The 20,771-nt window shown below is 41.7% G+C and overlaps 1 protein-coding gene across 13 annotated transcripts in view; it reads left to right on the forward strand.

The window, feature by feature from the left end:
- sox6 (SRY-box transcription factor 6) overlaps positions 1 to 20,771 on the forward strand; it is a 126,879-nt gene that overhangs the window by 41,881 nt on the left and 64,227 nt on the right. For 9 of the 13 annotated variants that reach the window (XM_085157881.1, XM_085157918.1, XM_085157865.1 and 6 more), the window contains 2 exons: positions 3,714 to 3,951; positions 7,107 to 7,317. In XM_085157881.1, coding sequence (XP_085014007.1) covers positions 3,714 to 3,951; positions 7,107 to 7,317 — 449 coding nt within the window. The remainder of the gene's footprint in view (positions 1 to 3,713; positions 3,952 to 7,106; positions 7,318 to 20,771) is intronic. The other 4 variants (XM_085157942.1, XM_085157902.1, XM_085157927.1 and 1 more) reach the window with 2 other exon arrangements.

The following is a 20,771-nucleotide window of genomic DNA, read 5'->3' on the forward strand; positions in this document are numbered from 1 at the left end:
TTGAGGGTGCAAGACGTCAGCAGTGAGACAGACGAGTGTCCGGGTGGGGTGATCGGGGGTGACGGTGTGGAGTTACTTAGGCCATTGTCTATAAAAGGTAAACAGTGTGACAGAGTAGAGACAGAGGGCGAAAGTCAGTCAGACCCTTTTATGATGAAAGAGGAAATGGGATATCTGAGGACACATGGCTCGCCAGTCACAAGACCACCAAGATGAGCAAAGCACATCGCTCCTCTAATACTTACCAATTATACAGAGGTTGTTTTGCACGATGATGAAACATTATCTTGGGGAACAATTCATGACTCAAAGCATTCCAGGTCATATGAGCCAGTGGCCGGAGAACTTAAGTCCTAACCCTTCAAATGTGCGCAATATTGTCAGCTATATATAGACTGGGTATCTTTTCTATCTGACCCTCCCTCATCTCTGTCTTAAGTCGTCAAAGTGACTGGGGCTTTTGTCTTTAAGAAACACGGCTGCGTATCTTACACTTGTTGTTATGATTTGGATTATCCCGCAGCTGGGTTAGGGTTTTCAAGTTCACCTCATTTTTATTGTTTTGTAAAAGCACATTTTGGTCATAATAAAGTGAAACAGGGCTGTTTTGCTCACGCACAAGAGGCAAAGGATGCATACAGTCTTATTTGAACTGAAAATATAATCAGATTCCACGTGCTTTGGTGGTACCCTCATTCAACTAAATTCTGCTCCCTCTTCTACACCTCATCAGATGTCTTTGTTGTTTCTGCACTGATCTATTGCACGCGCACGCCTTTAGATCACAGCCCTCTGTGATCGCCTCTCCAAATATGAGGAATAAAATACTGTATGGTTGCCCTCAGATATTTTCAGAGAATTATTGCCACACTTCTCCCTTTCCCTTTTAATAATATGAGGTAGTATTGTATGGGGCTTGTCAGGGGTTGGGGGTGGGGCAGAAGGGTTTCTCTGCACTCTTTAGCTGCCTGAGCGCAGCCCTCCCAGCACTGCTAATAAATTATTAACTCCTGCTGACAAATACTGTTATGGAGCTGCAGATCTGTTGCATTCTTTAACAAGATTGCTGTAGACACATGTTACAGGAGGATGGAGTCTCCATTGCTCCCTCTTCTTCGTTTCTCTCTCTCGCTCTCTATCGCCTTCTCTCACTCACGCCTCAGCAGTTTGACTGATGGCTGGAGACCAAAGTAAAAGTGCCTGAGAGACTGAATATTTTAGTGGTAAAATAATACCACTTGATTTACTGTGTAATACAAAAGCAGTGCTTTGTTTCACTCTCACACTCCATTGAGGACGAGGTGCTTGTTGCGCTTCAGGCTCGAGCTTTTTGTGTGCATGAATAAAAAATATGTCAGAATATGCGTTCGGCCTACTCCCCCCCCCCACCCACACACACACACACACACAGATATGCGCACACACACACTCCATTGCCAATAGCCCAACTTCTACTCCCTCCACTTACCATTACATGCATGCTCTGAACTTTGCTCCGACTTCTGATTGCCAGTGAACAGTGCGCAATTTTAAGCTCATTTTCTCTTTGATATAATTGAAGGAAACAATTTAATAACTGATTAAAATGAAGGGCTGAGTCGCACTAAAAGACACAGCCAGCAGCATTTCGAGGCACAGCGGCTAAAAAGTCAGAAGAAGAGACAGAAAAAGAAGCACACAAGCAGTCAGGCACGGGACCACACTCCTGCATTACTGTCTACCTGTCTTGGTGGGTTTGTTTGTACAGCTGCTGAGACACAAGAGATCAACTTAGGCTACTATTGTTTAGGCCTCAATTCACTGCCCAGGTTGACTGTGACTGTGTGCAAGAGAGTGAGTGAGTGAGTAAATAAGCAGCAAAGAGGATGGTAACAACTAATTTTTTAATAGTAAGTATAGAATTGTCTGATTTTCTTTGGCATAAATTCCTGCCGCACCTCTCCGATCTTCTGAAGTTGGCGTTTAGGGTTTGTTTTCTAAAGGTAAAAAGAAAACTTTGCGACACACTCTTTAATTTCTTTAACTATTGCTCCACATCTATTTTTATGTTATTGGTTTATGTCGTATTCTCTTCTATTCTGAACTTTTCACAATCAACAAATTTTGCTTTCTAAAATTTGTACAGCATGTTTGGATCCTGTCTATAGTATCAACAGAGGATAACAGTTCAGCAGTGTGTGTGTGTTTGTGTGTTTACATGGACAATACATTTTATTTGACACACTTCCTTGAGAAGGACCAGGAACCATTACAGTCAAGACCATGTTAGCAAAATCCTTTTTTTAACATGAAAATACCTTTTGCCTATCTTTTGGTCCCCGGCTCTCACCAGAAAGTGCAAGGACACCATCGCCCCACAGCCTGCCTCAACCTTGAGAGCTCCCACCCCCACATGTCAAGCTGAGGGTGAAACTAAAGTGCTGTCACACTGACCCCTGTGGATAGAGCAGGAGAACAGGGCAGATGTTGATCAGTGATGAAATGTAATGCAAGAAGTATCTTGAGCATTTTGTCGCATACAAACACATAGCTCTAACTTCCCACTCCCATTTTATTTTTTTTTAAATTCTTCCTTCTCCCATGTAAACACAGACCAACTCACACGCCATGGCTGTGAGCATTTACAGCTTGGTTTTAATGATCGATATCCCAGAGTTGAGAAGAATAAACAGAACAACAGCTATGGGAAAGGTAGATTAGCAGCTAAATATGCTCCAGCTTCTTCTCTCCACTTTTATCAGTAGGAAGGCCATATTATCCCCTTTTTAATTTAAAACCAAACACATAATTAGATTTTCTGGCAGTGTTTAATTTCATTCTTTGTAGCGCACAGCATGAGTGCAGGCTCATTAATTGTGAGAAAACGCGGAATTGGTTGTATAAATTTTACACCCAAAAGAGTTGGGTTGTTTAAAAAAATTAGAATTAACATGAGTTTCCTTTGCACCTGATATGTCAAGTACACTCTTCACTGTAATATTCATGAAAGCATGTGACAGATTTGTGAATTTAGTCCTCCTGCGAGCTTTGGTTTTTAAGCCGCTTAAGTAGGATTTGATGGCCTGGGGGAACGCTGTCACCAAAATGTTAATAATTTCCTCATTTGATGCACGGAAACAAAAGGAGACAAGGCTGGCTTTTGTTCGTATCTGACTGGTTCAGAATGAAAGAAAACCAAATGAGGAAAATTACTAAATTATTATGATGTTTGGAGGACAAAACCAAATATGTTTGAAAAATAGAGAACATCATTTAGGTAGCGTATGAATAAAAGACAAAGAAAAAAGAGGGGGGAAAAGCAATCTCGTACCAGGAGTTAACTCATTTGTTAGGTTTTTCACTTTTTATCTGGATTTAGTCCCCCTCTGTGGTTGACCTGCTGCCTGAGTAACTGTTGTGGGGTTTGGACCAGAACTCAAATAGGGATGGTTCCAGCCACAGATCAAGTCATCCATCTGCATTAAACAAAGGATTAGGGACCCCATGGCCTGCCCCCAACTCAGCAGCCCAGAACAGCAACAGGTGACAGCCAGGTTAATCATTCATCTCATGCACCATCATCCCCTCAGGTGCACTACCTGTAATCCCAGTGGCAGCTACGAACTCCCCCCCCCCCCTCCCCCCCAACTTGATATTCATTCAAGGAATTCTTCAACAACTATAAGTCATAATCTTTTTTTTTTCCAACTCTATTTTGTTTCTTTGCTCCACAGCAGAGTCATGTCTTCCAAGCAAGCCACGTCTCCTTTTGCCTCTGTGGTTGATGGGGATGATGCCATGAGTCAGGAGCATTTGTCTTGGGAGAAAGAGGAGAGCGCAGAGGCCCATGGCACACCACAGCTGCCGCTGCACAGTCTGCTTCATGGAAAAGCCCCCGATGAAATGCAGCCGCTCAGCAGCGTACCATCAGAAAGCGATTGGGACAGCCTGGTGTCAGCCCAGCAGCGCATGGTGAGACATTCATACGCAGTTGCAAAACAAACCTCTAATAGAGCCCATGCTGGTTAACCAATAATGCCAAACATTTCAAAAGTCTCACAGATTTTCACAAAGCATCTTTGTGCAGATGAAAAGAGTTTTAAATTCGCACTGATTTGAGCTCGTTTTTCACCTGCCACTGGGGACAGCAAATGTTTCACACAGAGCATCACACAGTATAAAAAGCATAATGACAGCAATAACAAAGATTTCAAGTACAAAATTTAAAAAAAATGTAAAATATGACAGCAAGCCATTTAGCAGGACAAATACCAATGTAGTCTGCTAAAGTTATACAGAACTGGTCGATCTCTAAACCTTTTTTATTCTGTAGTGACTCTGATGCTTATGGAGTGAAAGAAAAACAGTGTGAGCTACTGTGGGGCGTAGAAGACGAAGCTCTGTTTAAATAAAGCATAGTAATACAGGACAATTTCAAACCTATTAGTATGCACTTATGTCTTACTGTCCTCCCGGGGGTATTCACGATCCAAGCGGAGCAGCCACTCATTGTTCGTGGCGTGTATAAAGAAGCTTAGCTGATATTCTATCACCAGCTCCAGCCCCGTGGTTCTGTAATGCTCTGAATCCTCAGGGATTCTGGAGCCTTTCAGACAGGCAACTGTGCCAAACATTAAACCATGAACTATTATTAGGTTAAAGAGGGGATCTCTAACTCTTCTCTGAGCAATGTGAACGGCACATAAAATTACTTAATAGCAGATGGAGAGGAATGTAGCTTTATCTGCTTTCTTTGGTGTGCTTTGGATTTACGTTACTGCAAAAAAAATAAAAAATAGTGTGCTCAGTGCGTGTGTTGTTTCTCTTGTTTTGTGTAAGCTACATCTGCGGCAAGACCCCCAGATGCTGCGCATTTTAAGTGGAGCGCTGCTTTGATATGAGCAGAATGAGGAAGAGCATAGGCACTTGTGGGCTATAGACACAGGAGGCAGGTGGTTGTCTGTGACAGACGGGCCTGCGGTAAAGAGACCCAGAGGGCTTCTGAAGTAGCTCTGCAGTTTGCCACTGAGACCCTCAACACCTTAGCACAACACGCAAGCACGCACGCACGCACGCACGCACGCACACACAGCCATAGGATTTCTCAGGTTCTTGTCATCTGTAGCACATTACAGTGTGTCAGCAACAGAATTTTAGTGAATTTTATGATGTACAGCTAAAAAAAAAGCATATAGAAACACTTCAAAAACATACATAACTAATATAATAAAATAAATAAACTATGTGTCACACAAACTTAAATAAAATGTCAGAGACAAAACATTGAGTTATGTAACCTCTTAAGGATAAAAAAAAAAACTTAAATACAAGAAAGTTATTTTTTTTTAAAGAAGAAATATGAGGGCACCAATCACCATATTTTCTTAAAGAAATTTAAGAAAAAATAAGACTGATTTTTCACTGATGTAAACAAGGCCAGCAGCCATTGAAGTAACAAAAAGAAAGAGTATGCAGGTCTGAAAACTTTCGATATGACTTTATTTCACATCACATCATGAATAGTTAGATAGTAGCTATTTTAAATGTTAAAGGTTGAGTGTTTTATTACTTCTATATTATTCTCTCCTCTTGCCTTGATTTTGTGACAGTCCTAATTGGTATAATGTACAGTTAGGAGTGGACGTTTTTTATGTCCATGCCGTCTTCTACACTTGGAAGGTATTTCAACTGAATAATAGGTTGAATAGTAAGTGGGAGTAAGAACTAAGAAGGAGAGTAAAAGGGAAAAAAACAACAAGAAAAAAAGGTCAAATGCAAGAAGGTGGATGAAGAAAAGAAAAGGACATAAGGTGGAAGGAATTAGAGTGTTGCCTTTGCTGATTACCTGACTCTATTGCTGTGCCATGGCTCTGTGTGGGCTGTGCCCTGAACCCACGCCAGCTGATTAACCCAGCACTGCTCCACTCCCCTCAAGCACTCTCAACTGTCTCTGCCATGCTGCATAATGATCCAGCGCTGGGCTGGGAGGTGCAGAGTAGGCCGGTCAGTCGTGCCACCCTGGCACTTGGTACCAGACCACCCTACACTCCACTGAAACTCTGCCTCGAGCTCAACATGCCACACAGGGATGAGAACTCGGCACTGTCAACACTCCTGCCTGGTTTACTGCATTCCCGACTTTTTATTTGGGATTGTCAGCAACTCCAGACATGGTTGCATCATTTAACCATGATGTAATACACTCTTATCACACTGGTGCTGATTAAAGCTCCCTGTTTTTTTGTTTTTTGTATGACAGGCTTGCAGTATATTTTGGATTCAGATCTTCTCTGTGCAGGCGAAAGTTTAAATCAGTAACTGTTCCCCTGTTAAAGGCTGCAACTCCTGGCTGCTTAGCTACCTTCTGCTTTCTCAGACTGCACAAACCATAATTAACACCACCTTCTGTCAGATGCAATCCTCAGCCATCGTCTGTGCGTTGCCTATACACTCCCGTGTGCAGAGTATTCTCTTTTACTCTCTCTGTCTCTCCCCCTGAAGCCTTCCCCCATTCTTCTCCCCCATGCCTTTATGTCTCTGTTTGTGCACCGGGAACACTCAGCCAGTCAGCCAGAGACAGGACCCTTAGTTAAATACTAAACCATACACAGGTGGGACGAAAAAACAACAACAGCTTGAGACAGGACACAGATTTACGACAGCTCGAGGCACTCAGCTGAGAATAGTTCTCCACTAGAAAATGAACAAATTACACAGCAGTCACCCTAACACAAATGCACACTCAACAGCAATTTGAGAGATTACAGCTGGGCGGTTTCTCTGTGTAGTCTCCGCAGATGAAAAGTAAAGCCTGAGCACATTATGGATATACCCCCATGAAAGTGTACCTCATCATTTCATCTCAATTTTTCACTTGTCATATTTCATTTATCAGAGCAGCTATCACTGTTGAGACTGCAGAAGCTGCCGTGTTGAAAAGCCAGAGAGGAGCCATTTAATATGGCCAAATCGCCCATGAGCTGCAAAAACCTAGCAATCACTGCATTTGAATGAAAAACTGTCAAAACACTGAATAGAGCCACTGACAGAACACAGAATCCCGCTCATCACTTAATACAAATCCCATCCCTTGTTGCCTCCCCTCCCGACTTCTGTTTGTCTTACAGGAATCTGACAGCAATAAAGTATGCTCCCTGTACTCTTTCCGGAACAATTCCACTTCCCCACACAAGCCTGAGGAGGGGGCCCGGGAGCGAAGTGACCTGCTGAGCGGATCAGCGTTTGGAACTCCAGAGCGCCGCAAAGGAAGCCTGGCAGACGTAGTGGACACTCTGAAGCAGAAGAAGCTAGAGGAGATGACAAAGACAGAGCAAGACGGTATGACTCCTCGTGTGTGTGTGTGTGTGTGTGTGTCTGTGCGTGTGTGTGTGTGTGTGTATGTATGGGCACAGGAATACTTTACCTTCTTCCCCCTTAAGCGTCCTCGATCTTTCCACATTTTCCCGTTTCTTTAATAGTTTTTCATGCTTGCTGACTGTCTGCCTCTTTTCTCCTGTATCTCTCTCTGTCTCAAACACTCATGTGGGCACACTCAAAGCTGGGAATACTGACGTTACAGTATTTCCAGTTTGTTCTGAACTTCTTCCAACATGACAAAGACTGTGTGGCAGTGCACCTCAGCATAAGTGTGGTCTTCGTCCATGCCAAGGAAAACTCTTTGACTATAAAACTTATAGTGCTGACCTGATGCCAGGAACATTACCTCCTTTTTATTTTGCTACACAAGAACACTTCTCACCATGCGCAGTTATTCATCAAAGGTTGCTAACCACAAACAACCCAAGCCCTTCTCAAGGATTTTACCTGTTTCATGTGCATAATTAATTCATCTTATTCAGCGCACCGTGAACAGCTCAGAGATTTTTTGTTGTTGCTGTTGTTGTTTTGTTTCCTAAAATTACAGATAGAGGGGGGAAAAAAAGAAATCCCTTTCTGCGATAAGACTGTTGGGTCTCTATCATATCTGCTACCATTTCACCCTGCTTGGCTCTCCCTCCTACAGCCTGCAGTCTATCAAGAGTATGGCGGAAAAACAAATATTTGAAAGAGCTGCTGAAACACATCCCCCTTCTTAATTAGGGCTGTAGTAATATAACTACATCCAATCAAATGTTAAACCCCCTTGGGAATGCATGTGTCTCATTTAGTGTCTGGGGAGCTCTTAGCTTAAGCACTTCATCAGATGAATAAATTAGACCTCTGTTAGCCTAAAAATAATTTGCCACTTCTTTTTTAAGTGTTCGTTCGGCGATCTTTGTATCAGAGCGTCACAGGCCTCTCATCACTTAATCGTTTAGCCACATCCTGATATGAGACTGATTATTTGTGTTGTCATTAGATATTAGAAGTCGGTCCATATTTCACTGAATACAAAAATCTATATTACAAATTAGACCTGGGTAGGTTTATTAGTTTAATAATTGTTTTTTATTATGATTTAATTGCCACTCGTATTGGCAATTTACCAACACACTGAAAAAAAAAGAAACTCTTAATAAATATCTCAGTTCAGACAGTAAATATACTGTGTTGTCTCGCCCATGTTTTTGGGCCATTTTTACTAAATGCTCTAATGCAGACATAATTTTAGGGATATCCGGTATCCTTGCTGCTACTGATCTAGAGATATGGCGAGACATAAAGGAGTTCCCTGAGCAGGACAGCTTCTGGTTAGGACAAAGTTGGTATTGCTATTACTGCTGAGTTTTACCCTGAGGTATAAAAAAATTCATATGTCCTGCTTCTCGTGGAGTTGATTTTCAGGGCAAGACTGTCAGTGCTCTTGGTAGCAACAGCGGGCATTATGGTAATGAGCCCCAGCTGGTGAAGGCTGGTTGTTGCAGTAATTTAAATGGTCAAGTGCAGCTTGTAATCCAGTGCCTTATGTTGGCGCAGGGAGGAGAGGGTGCTTTAGAGTACCATACAGCTGTTTTAATCTCCTGTTAATAATAGTGACTTGGTCCGCCTCATGTGTTGTGTATCCTCACCACCAAAATAAACTCCCTTGTTGGTAGAAATTAGTTTCTGAGCTGGAGACACGCAGAATACAAGAGTTTCGGTGTGCTGTCCCCAAGCTGCAAGAATTGTGGGAGACTTTTTTCCTGAAGAGCACTTGAGGAAGCCTCAGTGGTGATGATATGTGATTACTGTAAAATGGGGGAGAGGGACTCTGAGAAACTGCCCAAGGAAAATCTCAGAGAAACCTTTGAGAGATCTTAATCTTATGTCTTTGTTTCTGGTCAGAGACACAGTTGGAAATGAAAAGGGCAGGGTTAATGTAGTAGAGAACATGCAAGAATGCCATTTGTTGTCTTAATGATGTTACTAATATACCACAAGCAACAGATGAGCTAAATATGTAGCTTATCTACACATGACAACTGTTGTGTCTAATTCTGCTGCTTTGATGTCTGCCTGGCCGGGGTCAATGAGGTCCTCAGAGACTCCTCACCATCTGGTACCATTCTTCTCTGGCCTTCCTTGTCTAGTCAAGATGGCTCATTGTCGTGATGGACTGAAGATAACTCTAGTAACATCAATTGTAGAAGGACAGCAAATGATCTGCGATACACTTCTCACACTACATTGCTCATAGATGGAAAATAAAACCTATATTTTCTAAAACTTTGCTCTGAAAAGCTTCTTTGCCATTTATTGTTGACAGTCTTCAATAGCTGTTTCTGGTTTCCTGGCTATTGGGTTTTTAAGAAGTATTTTTTCTGTACTGCAAGAACCACAAATGACAGCTGGCTGTTAGCGGCAGCTTTCTCAAAGCCTTAACAAAACCTAAAAATACAGTACATTGGGGTACATTGGGGTAGAAATGAAGGTATACAGACAGCCCCTAAAATAACAGATGGTAATTTTTTGACTTCATCCACTCTATGCATGAAAATAATTTCTTTGTTTTCAAACATACAAATAATAAAAAAAGAGTCACTGTTCAGTATTAGCTATTATTCCTTCATCCCTTCATCTCTGTATATTTGTACCCTTTCACCCTCTCTATCCTTCCACCTTTACTCTCCATTTCTGGTCCTTAAAGTGCTTTAAGTGCTTGTGACTGTGCTAATGAATGAAAATGTCCTCCCAGCAGCGAGCACTGCATTTAGCTGAATAGTCACCTTTGCTGTAAAAGCTCTATCAGGCCCAGTTGCCAGCAGGGCTAACGATTGTGCCCCATGTTTATTTACTAGGTATTGTAAATGCATTATTTATGGATAAGTCTCCAGACAGCACTTGTCAAGAGTTAAAAATGTCAGTATAAAGTATTAGGGTAAAAAGAAAAATAGCCTTGATTATAAAAACCCAAGGTGACCTTGATTTGATTCACATGCAATTAGAGCAGTTTTATATAATGCACTAAAGTATGAATCAATACTGCGCAAGTCAACACAGAAACTCTTGTGTGTACAGTCTTTATGATCGTCCCCAAGACAAGGACGGGTAATTGGGTTTCAGCATCCCGTTTTACCTTTTAGGGATTTTCCAGGCTCACTATCTACTTGTTGAAACCTTGCCAGTCCATCCAAGACTAATATTAAAACACAAGCAGCTTATTTCCATGTATTAGGGCAGTTAAGAAATATTGTTTTTTTAATATATTTTTTAAAATGAAAGCTGAAAAAAACCCCAATATTCTATATATTTTATTTTTAAAACTTCAGTAAAAACACCTATCTAAAAAAAACCCCAACCTTTGAGCCTTACTCTGTTTTTACCACTGCTGACTACAAAAGCCATAGTGTTCAGCATCACAATACGCTCGGCTCGGTTCTTAGACTTCTATTCAGTAAACCGTACTGGGAAAAAGGGGTGACCTGAGAATATTTGATAGTGGATAGTTTCACATGTAATCTGCAGCTTTTATCTAAAACATAACAATAACACAAGTGTCAAGACACAGAGATGGACAGATATTCTGAGACTGCAGCCTTTGAAGAACAGTAAGAGTGGATACACTAGGTGCACTAACAGAACAGCCAACACCTGGAGTCCTTTGACAAAGTCATGGCTAATTAGTTCAGCAAAGGGAAGCCGTACCACCAGCCAAACTGCAACTGCTTTTTATCCTGAGGTGAAAGGAATTAAATATCCTTCTACTAAGAAAAGAGTTCCCCCTACCGAACCTTTGCCGGTGACATAGAGCAGCACAGTGGGGTGTGCCGCTGGAAGGATTGTGTTTGGTCATATGTGCAAACGGTGTGTGGCTCAGTGCCACTACATAGACGTGTCTTCCTCACCTTCTGCCTTTATCACCTCTTCTCTATTTGTAAGTGTAATCCCCCTGGCGAGATTGTGTATTATCACTGTATAATGACTGTGCAGTAGGTTGAGTGTGGGGGGAGCGATCAGCATTGTGTGAGTAGCCCCAGGTCATTATCCTCTATTACAACACGGCGTGTAATGAGATTCAGGGATGGGTGAAAGCTTTGGAAGAGAATAGGATCAGCTCTAAGCCTGTGGTCTGATTAGCACTGATGAACTCTTGACTCTGTTGTAACACTTTCCCCTGTCAGTGTCACAACCTCTTCTGACTACATGGAGACTCAATGGCAATTGGCTGCAGATGCTTGACAGCATTAACAGACTCATTTTTTGATTCCTATTTTCTTTAAATGCAGCATTAAAATAATTTTTAAAGGTTTTCCTTTTTTCCTGTATATCTATAACCTGTAATATACATTATACCGGCAAAAATACACCTCCCCCAAAAAAACAGACTGCTGCACTTTCTCCCCTCCTCTTTTAGTTCCCGCCCTTCTCCCCTCTCGTCTCATCCCAGCTGCCATGTCATCTGGTTCTGCTTTATCCCACCTAATTAATAGGAATCTTTGTTATAATGATCTGAGCATGAGCCTCTGACTCTATGCATATGCAATGAGGGCTGGAAACCCAGTTGCCTTGGTTGCAGATTTTGTGGCATTCTTCACACATAGCTCAACGCTGCCTTTCGTTGCAGCATCAGCTGGACAATATAAAGCTGGGACCCTCTTGGCGTTAGCATACACAGGTTAAGTAACGATTAGCCAAGAATCTGCATCTCCTCTGTATGCCTTGTTTCCACCTTCTGCAAAGTTTTTTTTTCACTGTTGTTAAAATAGTTTAACAGATTCTTTTAAGTTGTCTGTTTGATCAAAGGGTCATTAGTTGATAGTTGTGTTTATGCTTACATCCAGTACTGTATGTCAGGGGGAGTGCTTCCTGTATATATGTGCGTGCGTGTGTGTGAAAGTGTGTGTGTCTGCTCTCTGTTGGCCTGTGGTGTGGTGCACCAGCTCAGCGGAGCAGTGCTCTGGTCTGTCACTTTTGTTTGAATAGGTAATGTAGCTCTGTTCAGGCTGAGGAGACATGAGCTGGAATCGCTTGTTAGGACACATGATCAAAAGTGTCTCTCTGCTCTCTGCCAATCAACCCTCTTGTCACCCCGTGAAGCAGACGTTAAATAGATATTTCGGCTGTATGCCGCGGGCAGCCTGCCAGCCTGACATGTGAACTTTCAAAAAAAGGGTTACCCTGCCCTTCACTCCTCCCTATTCTTACTTTGCCATCTTCTTCCTTCCTCTCTGGTTTCTGTATTTCCTCCCATCCCATCTCCCCACCCCCCATTTTACTCCTCCATTCTGTCTTTTTTCAGTGTTTTTTCCCCTTCTGTCACCCCTATCTGTCCAGAGCACCTCATTCCCTCCTCCTTCTGTAAATTTTGTCTTCAATCCTTTTTTACCCTCCAGTGACAAAGTTGTTCCTCTGCCAGGTTGAGATCAGAGCCCACTGCTAAATGGAGTGGCTTCATGATGGGAATAGGCAGCTCAGAGTGCCTGGTCCACTCCTGAATTATGTATTTACTATCTGTTCCAAAACAGAGCCTTCACATAACACAGGCATGTCCCCATAGGGCAACGGAGGCCTGTGCAGGTTTCACTTTACACAAGCTAAGATATAGATTTTGTTGCCCCTTTTAAAACGGGAACCCTTTCTGCTGTCTTGGTCATTCAGATGACAAAACAAGCAGCTGCTTCTTCAATGTGCCATTCTTCGCATTCAAGATCACCTTCCCCAGTTCTCATATTCCGATTAGTCAACAGTAGCAACTGCTGTGAAGCATTCCAGGGGCCATCTTCCCGGGTTTCAGCTGTTGAGCATGTCCCCCTGCACCCATGCAGCACAAAACACCCATTGTGATCCTGGCTTACTGGCTGCACAGGAACCCCTTGATAGGAGGAAACGGGTGTCTCTGAGAGACAAATCGCAGCCAGGCTTGCACAGAGGCTTGCTTGTCCTTATATGCTCATACACCCACACGCTGGCTGTAGATATGCCTCGTCAATTGCATTTTTAACAAACAGTCTAGAAATGCAATCAGTGACATCACAGCTTCTGCGGTAAAGGTCTGGAAGAATTTGAACAAACGCTTCTTGTTAGATTTATCAGTGTGCTGTGTATGAGTGACCTGGTGATAAAATCAGCTGTATTTTGTGATGGCCTGAATGTTTTATGCGCCGCAAGTGTTTTTGTAATAAAGCAGGGATGCTGATACGTAAGAGGACAGGAGTGATTAAAGGTGCTAAATTTGTCCCGGGATCATGAAGCACACAAGCGGGAGATAAAGGCCAGTTTTGCAGGAAAAGGAACATGATGAGGGTCATATATGTGGCAAACTGGAGGAGGATGGGCTGCGGCAATCAGAAATGGAAAGGACAGGGGCTATTCCTCAGTGGGATGTGGGGCAGAGTGAGGGCATGTGTACCTTGCAGTGTGTGCACATTTGCGTGCACATTTGCGTGCATCTGCAATTGGGTTACACTGGGAAAACTGTGTGCCAGCTAAGTATCGCTGTCCTAGCTATGGTATTCAGCTCCCAAGCATTCTCCACACATAACTTGACAAAGAATCGGTGTCATCTGACCGAGGATCAAAATAGTGTGAGTGTAACTTACACCCCGGGCACAGACGGCCTCTGTTGCCTGCTAATGATTTCAGAGCACATTTCAGACTTGTTCTGTAAGTCAGAAATACGTCAGCCATCCAGCTAAGAGATCCGCCTTGACACAGCCAAACATGACAACTAGTGTATTTGCAACCTATTAACATATTTGCATTGTTTTCTCCCAGGAAAAAAGCAAACGTGAATTTATTAGATCAAACTTTGACGTGCTGCGTACTGAACAAAGAGATTATTTAATCAGCAGCGATGAAACAATCTTTTACTCCCACACAATGCTGTTTTCTTTCTCCTTGTTCAATAATATTACACGCACAGGGAGATGTAACGAACATGTCAGAACAAATGAACGGAAATTGTTTTTTATTGCATTAGAAAGGGTGTTGATGCACAGTCAGCTGACTAATGTCATCACTTTTTAAAAGTACTTTGCCAGCATGTTGTAGTCTGTTTGGCTCTGTACCCCATATTAATAAAAGGGAAAAGATACATATTACTTCTGTTGTTGCTGCACATTAAGACACTTAGCTCAATGTACCGAGGGAAAATGAATGGAGACTTTCTAGGAGCTGGAATACTTAACCTTTAGAAGCGCTATGGTAACTTCCTGATTTCTCCAACTGGCGGATTGACTGTACATTTTTTTTTAGTGTATTTTAATTGTTCATCAGTTACGTTGATCTAATTTTTAAAAAGACCTCAAACTTCAGACTTTTTTTTAAAGGAAAAAAGGAGATTTTTGTGGGGTGCAGGCATCTCTTTTTTTTCTCAGAGAGCTTAAAACATATTCTAAAAATAGTGACCTTTGGTCTTACAGTCCAGTAAGCTGTATCTGTACATCCTGAACTCTGGCATCTTGGTAAACAAAGTTGGTTATGTGATTAAATAAACAACTTTAATTGCTATTTGGGGATAAAAAAAACCCGAACTGAGAAGTGGAAATTAATAATTCCCTCACTGTGAGTTCAGATCGCCTCCAACAACCATATCCACCACCCGCTGCAGCCACCCATCCCCCCCAAACACATTGTTTGCTTAAAGTAAAATGAGCAAGACACACAAAATAACACATTCACAGTATGTTGTATTATGTATAAAGCAGTATATTACCCAGAACACTTATATAGAGGTTGCTTCTTTTTGAATATCTTTGAAGTGTTTGAGGAGTACCGTGGTTGTTGTCCACTGTCTATACAGTGGCAGACACTTGGCTTCCCTGCAAACTGTAACACATTCATGCGAATCCCATTAGTCTCTTTTTGTCTTTTTCTCCTTGTATATTCAGACACCCATTAATTTACTAAATCAACACTGAACCGCCATGATCACAGTACTACACGTGGTCTTCACACATCTATTAATTTAACATAGATGAATAAATGTGAATGTTTTCAGGCATTGATTAGCAGGCAAGTTTATATCTGACAGTTAAATTGCATGGTACCCCCCCAAAAAATCTCTCCAATGCAAGGTACCCAGTAATTTGATTTTTGTATGAAATTATTATAATTTATTATAGTGTGTGGACCGTAATGATTACCAACATCAAATGGAAATTATAATTTGAAATTTAGTCTACATATTTCTTCTTGTAATGTTCATGTTCCCAAGTGCTGATCCCTTAATCAGCATCGTCTTCGACTCCAAAAGTAAAGTCCACTTTTTTCTTTCTAGTAAACCAAACACACTCACACTCAATCACAACTGATTTACTTTTTCCATTTTCCTCCTGTACTCCCTCACTTTTGTGCCTTTCTGCACTATTGTTATCCTGCTAACAAATAAATGAGCTCATTTTGCAGCAAAGAGATTTTAAGGCATTTTACTTAATAAAAGTATTTTTTCCTCAAGTCAGAAATTGTGTAAAGAAGGACATTGGATGAATAAATTGTGTTTTATTTTGTTCCATCTTAATAAAACCTCCATTTCACTTTAACCTTGTCTGATTCTTTTACCGTGCCCTATTTGGTCTCTCTTAATTCAATCAAAGCCGCAATTGTTTCTTTCTCTGACGAATTTTAGAGTGCATTGTATTGATAGCGGTGCTCAATAGAATCCCTCTGCTGCCTGAATAGAGACTTTAAAGCAAAGGAGCAGAGAGGAGAGGAAATGAAAAGTTCATTTTGCTATTCAAGCATTTAATGGTCCTAGTTCTTAAAAGTGACCTTGTGGGGTAGAAAGCAGAGCAGCACAGCAGCTCCTTCCAGCTGCACACATGGCATCCATCGGGGGCACAATCACGCACAGTCCCAACACCTCAGGCTCGGACATATGTTGAGTTTTATTTCATTCTTCTGACATTAATCCTATTCACCAGCTGTTCTGCCAGCTGCCACTCTCCGGCTTAAGGGGAGATTGCAGTTTTGGGGGCTCTGAGTACTGGTTTATCTTGGCTCCTCATCTCTTCCTCACGAAGTTTTGATTTTTTTTTTTTCCTTGCCCTACTCCTACTTCCAGGTTCCTTGAGTTGCATACTTGCGTGCAATCTTCCTCTCTCTTTTAACATCTTTGCTGTTGTTTTTCTCCTCTCTAATTTGTGTAAAAAGAAGGAGGTAAGACTACAATTAACTGAATTTTCTGGCCCCTACCCTGTTTAAGTCCTCCAGTTCTTTTGGTAGTGTTTGTTCAGGATACTGTATGTAAGATTATTCAGAAACCGCAACGCCACCGGCCTTCTGCACAGCTCTTCTCCGTGTGTACCAGCAACTTCTCCCCTCTTTCGGTCAAGAAAGACCACGTGTTTGTGAAACCTGCTCACCTCACAGTCACCCAACATCATTTCCGTAGGATTAACCCGGACATGGCCTCAGCCTGTACAGTTATGATTATTGACATATTGGGTCTGGCATATTTCACATTTATGTGCATTGTCTGGAAGCATACTCAAGTGTTCTCAATGTCATTTCTGCTGAAGTACGGCCAGGCAGTCTGCGAGCAAGGGCCACAATGAATTGATCATTGCTCACTGCTCACTTTAATAATTCAAGCCTGATTGCCACAGAGTGCCGCAGTAAAATGGATTGGGAGAGGTCACATGCTGCTCAGCTCAGGAGGTGAAGCCTCTTGGGGATGGTTAATTCATATATGCTTGATAGACACGTGTCCTATTTAGAGAGGTCATTGTGCTGGGTGTGTGTGTACTGTTTCTTAGAATAGGCAGGTCAACTGTGTGGGATTAACACGCTAGTGGCGATAAAAAAACAGGGGAAAGGGACGAGATAGTGTCCAAAACTGCAAGGTAGTAACAGCTTTGGTCTGTGATTGTCAAAGCATTTCAGCCCACATTTAATTTTGAATCTTTCACTTGATAACAGGATGACTATGACTGAAGTGCATTCTGTGGGAACTACTGTATACTAACACTGCTAATCCATTCCCTGAACTCAGCATCTGCAAAGCGTAAAATGCCAAATTATTGAAAGACCTTAAAGTTATCAAATAAAAAGGAAAGAAAAGACAGTGAGAGAGACTAAAAAACTGACTTTTGCATTGCTACAGCTAAGAAGTAGGGAAAACACGATGGAAAGGAAAAAGGACATAAAACACAGGACATATGCTTTCTTTCCCAACCTCGTCTCGGTTACCCTATGTTATATTTATAGCAACTATTTACATGACCAAATAGGATAGTGTAATAGTGACTAGCAGAAATGTTCACCAAGTGGAATAATGATTAGGTGTCAGTTAAAGAAAGCCCACCACGAGGTGCAGGTGCTCCACAATACAGCGACATGTCTCAAGGAGCCGGACCTTTTTATTTACGCATGCCGGCACTCGTAATTACATATAAAAAGACAGAATTATTCAACAGAACCAACGAGTATTCTGGAAATGGTAGAGGTTATTACAACTGTTGACAACGAGGAAAGGTAATTGCCTGAAAATGAGCGACAACGCAGTGTTGTGCTCAGAATGCACCCCTCCTCCCGATCCCCCCCTCCCCAGCCACTCACCACCACCACCCACCCCAGCTCCCTCTTTAGCGTTTGCATTGTGCAGCATCACCCGGGTGTGTAACCTATTGCGTTCCGATTGCTCCCTTGCAATTAGTGCCCTTTTTGTCCTCACTTCAATAACGGCATGATTATGGAGACTTCAGGAGTATTTGCAGCATCCAACAGCTGTTGTCTCAGGGACTACCGGCTGAATGACAAAAACATGTTTTCTCTCTGCATTTCACTTCCCTGGCTGCCTCTTGTAATTATTATGTTTTATTTGGTTTGATGATGGGGTCTTGTTTTTAGTGTGTCTGTGATTAAGATATTCAAAGGATTCCTTGGAGTGTGTCACAGTCATTTTCATTTTTATCAATCTCGACTTTTGATTTGTTTCCCGTGCAGTGCGGAGTGGATGGGAAATTAGACGTTAGCTTATCATTGTCTGACTGAGATTCTGGCAGCTTTATTTCTGAGACAAAATCTATGCCTGAATCAAAGGATTATACTGTATCTAACACTAAAAGTAGGAATGTAACAAATGTGACAGCCTTTTTTAAGCTGTTTAAATGCTTCCAGTTTTTTTTTTTTTTTAAGAATTTGCCCAGATATTTTTTGCATGTGCAATCATACGATAAAGTCGACACAATGAAGTAAATCAAATGTGCTAATATCATCATAATCATTTATGGATAATTTATGGCTCTATAATCCTCTGTAAAATAACAGTGATTTGTGTAATTTTCAATCAAAACATTAGTGGATATTCCTCACCCCACTGCTTTATTGGACCTTTGAACTTTATGGGATGCCTAGACAGCGCCAGTCATCACCAGGCTACAATTATGGTATAGTTTTATGTGAAATTTGCTTTTGACTCACTCTTTTTTAAACTTGTCAGTTTTGTTTAAGTGAAAATGGATGGATGCATGGATGGATGAATTGATAGGTGGAATTTGACTATAATTGGATTAAGCCAAATTGTATAAAACATACTCGTTTTCCTCTGTCCGTCCACCCCTCACTGCAAATGCTAAATTGTTTCCCTATTTGCCTCACTGTCTCATCCTCTCCATTGTGGGGAGGAAATTATTTATACGGTCAGTGTCAGCTGATCATTGATTTGGTAATTACACGTTTCCCCTTGAGGCTGAGACAACTGATATACAAGGCCAATGCTAAAGGGGAGGTCCTCCTAGTTTCTTATCCATGACTTATAACTAATTTGACCCTCCTAGATAGCCCTCTCTACTCTGCCAACAGCTTTTCAACACAACAAACACTCAAACACAAGTATCATCTTTCTCCCAGGAGAATGGAGCTCACAGAGCAGCTCAAACTGTGGTGGCAGGCAGTTGAAACCTTTTCATTGCTGACAACACAGAGTAATAAAACACCCATTGCTTCATGTTGTAACAAACCATTCTTGTGCTTTGAGGTATCCGTGGTCTTTTGAAACATGACGACGTGTTTTCTTGCATCAAAAACTTTGTTGTATTCAACTTTTTAGGGATTGTAAAGGATAATATTTAAAAAAAAAAAAAAAAGAAAGAAAAAGAAAAACTGAGATGGGCTTTTTTTAACCCAAGCTGTGGTGGAGTACTCACTTTAATATACACTGTGTACTCCATAGCTCCATACCATTAATTTTTAAGATCTAGTTTATTGCTGTCCAATCTAATTCCAGGGTGACAGGATCTGATGTGTTCGTGACTGCATTTTTTAGTCAGTTTGATGTACCACTTGGTAATTTGACTTTTTTCTGTCTACAGCAGCAATAAAAAGATTAATTAGCAAAAATTTTCTTCTGTCTTCTCTTTTTCCAAATCTGAGAAAAAACAAAACAAATTTGGGATTGGTCTCTTTTTCCTTAAAAGAGTGGAGAAAGTGCTGAAAGAGAGGTCGAGATACGTCAGGGAAAGACAGACAAATAGCAGGAATATCAGTATTTTTCTTCAAGACTGTCAGGGAGTCAGTCGGTGTCAGGACAGATAGTAGTAACCTGCCTTTTAGCTTCTGTGGTTTATACTGAACATGATATTCTGGCACCACTGACTGCCAGGTGCTGAAAGCTTTGTTTATGTCACATATCATCTTAGAAACATTCTTCTGTTAAGATTTATGAGGATCATTAAGGTTTGTTTTTAATACAGTTTAAAAAAATGTAGCCTAATCTATCCCAATCATTGCAGCTCTGTGTGTCTCAATCCCTGTGCCTGTTCAGCCACATCAATAAGATCACACGATGCTTGCATAGAAGAGCTGTATAGTAGAGATGACACCCCTGATAGGAGCTAAACATATTGAATTTGGCAGTGTTAATGACTATTCGCTTTCTTCTGCGTGCCATTTTGGCAAAATAAAATTGGGAAAGAGTTCAGGGCATTTTTCCAGCTACATAGCACCAGCCCCAGACAATGAGACCCAGACAGGCTTAGTAGTCAAGAAACCATTCTCCTCTCACTGGGAACACATCTTGGACACACACACTCCAGTAGTTTTGTCTTGTATGTTGCTATCTGTGCTAGCTGCAGAGCGGTGGGGGCCTGTGCCAAGGGTCCATAGGGACCACTGGAATCACTGGGGCTGGAGGAAGTTGGTCTGGGTCCAGTGGGGCGATCTGGGCTTGGTGACAAGCCAAGCTGTCTACTGCAGGGACGCTGGGAAAATGTAAATAAGAGCCTGATAAGGGCTATTGTTTTCATTCCATTCTCATCCCAGCTGAATGACCTGCTCCCCAGCCACAGAGCATTTTATCTCAAGAGGGGGAGAGAAAAAATGGATGGGGTGGGGGTGGGGGGTGGGTGAGAGATTTAAGAGCCCCCATAGGAAAATAAAAATAAACTCGCTGGACTCTTCTCTTGTTTAAGCTAATTCCCTAGTATGTTATGTCC

Source organism: Neolamprologus multifasciatus, chromosome 1 (genome assembly GCF_963576455.1).
Source record: "Neolamprologus multifasciatus chromosome 1, fNeoMul1.2, whole genome shotgun sequence".
Taxonomy (NCBI): domain Eukaryota; kingdom Metazoa; phylum Chordata; class Actinopteri; order Cichliformes; family Cichlidae; genus Neolamprologus; species Neolamprologus multifasciatus.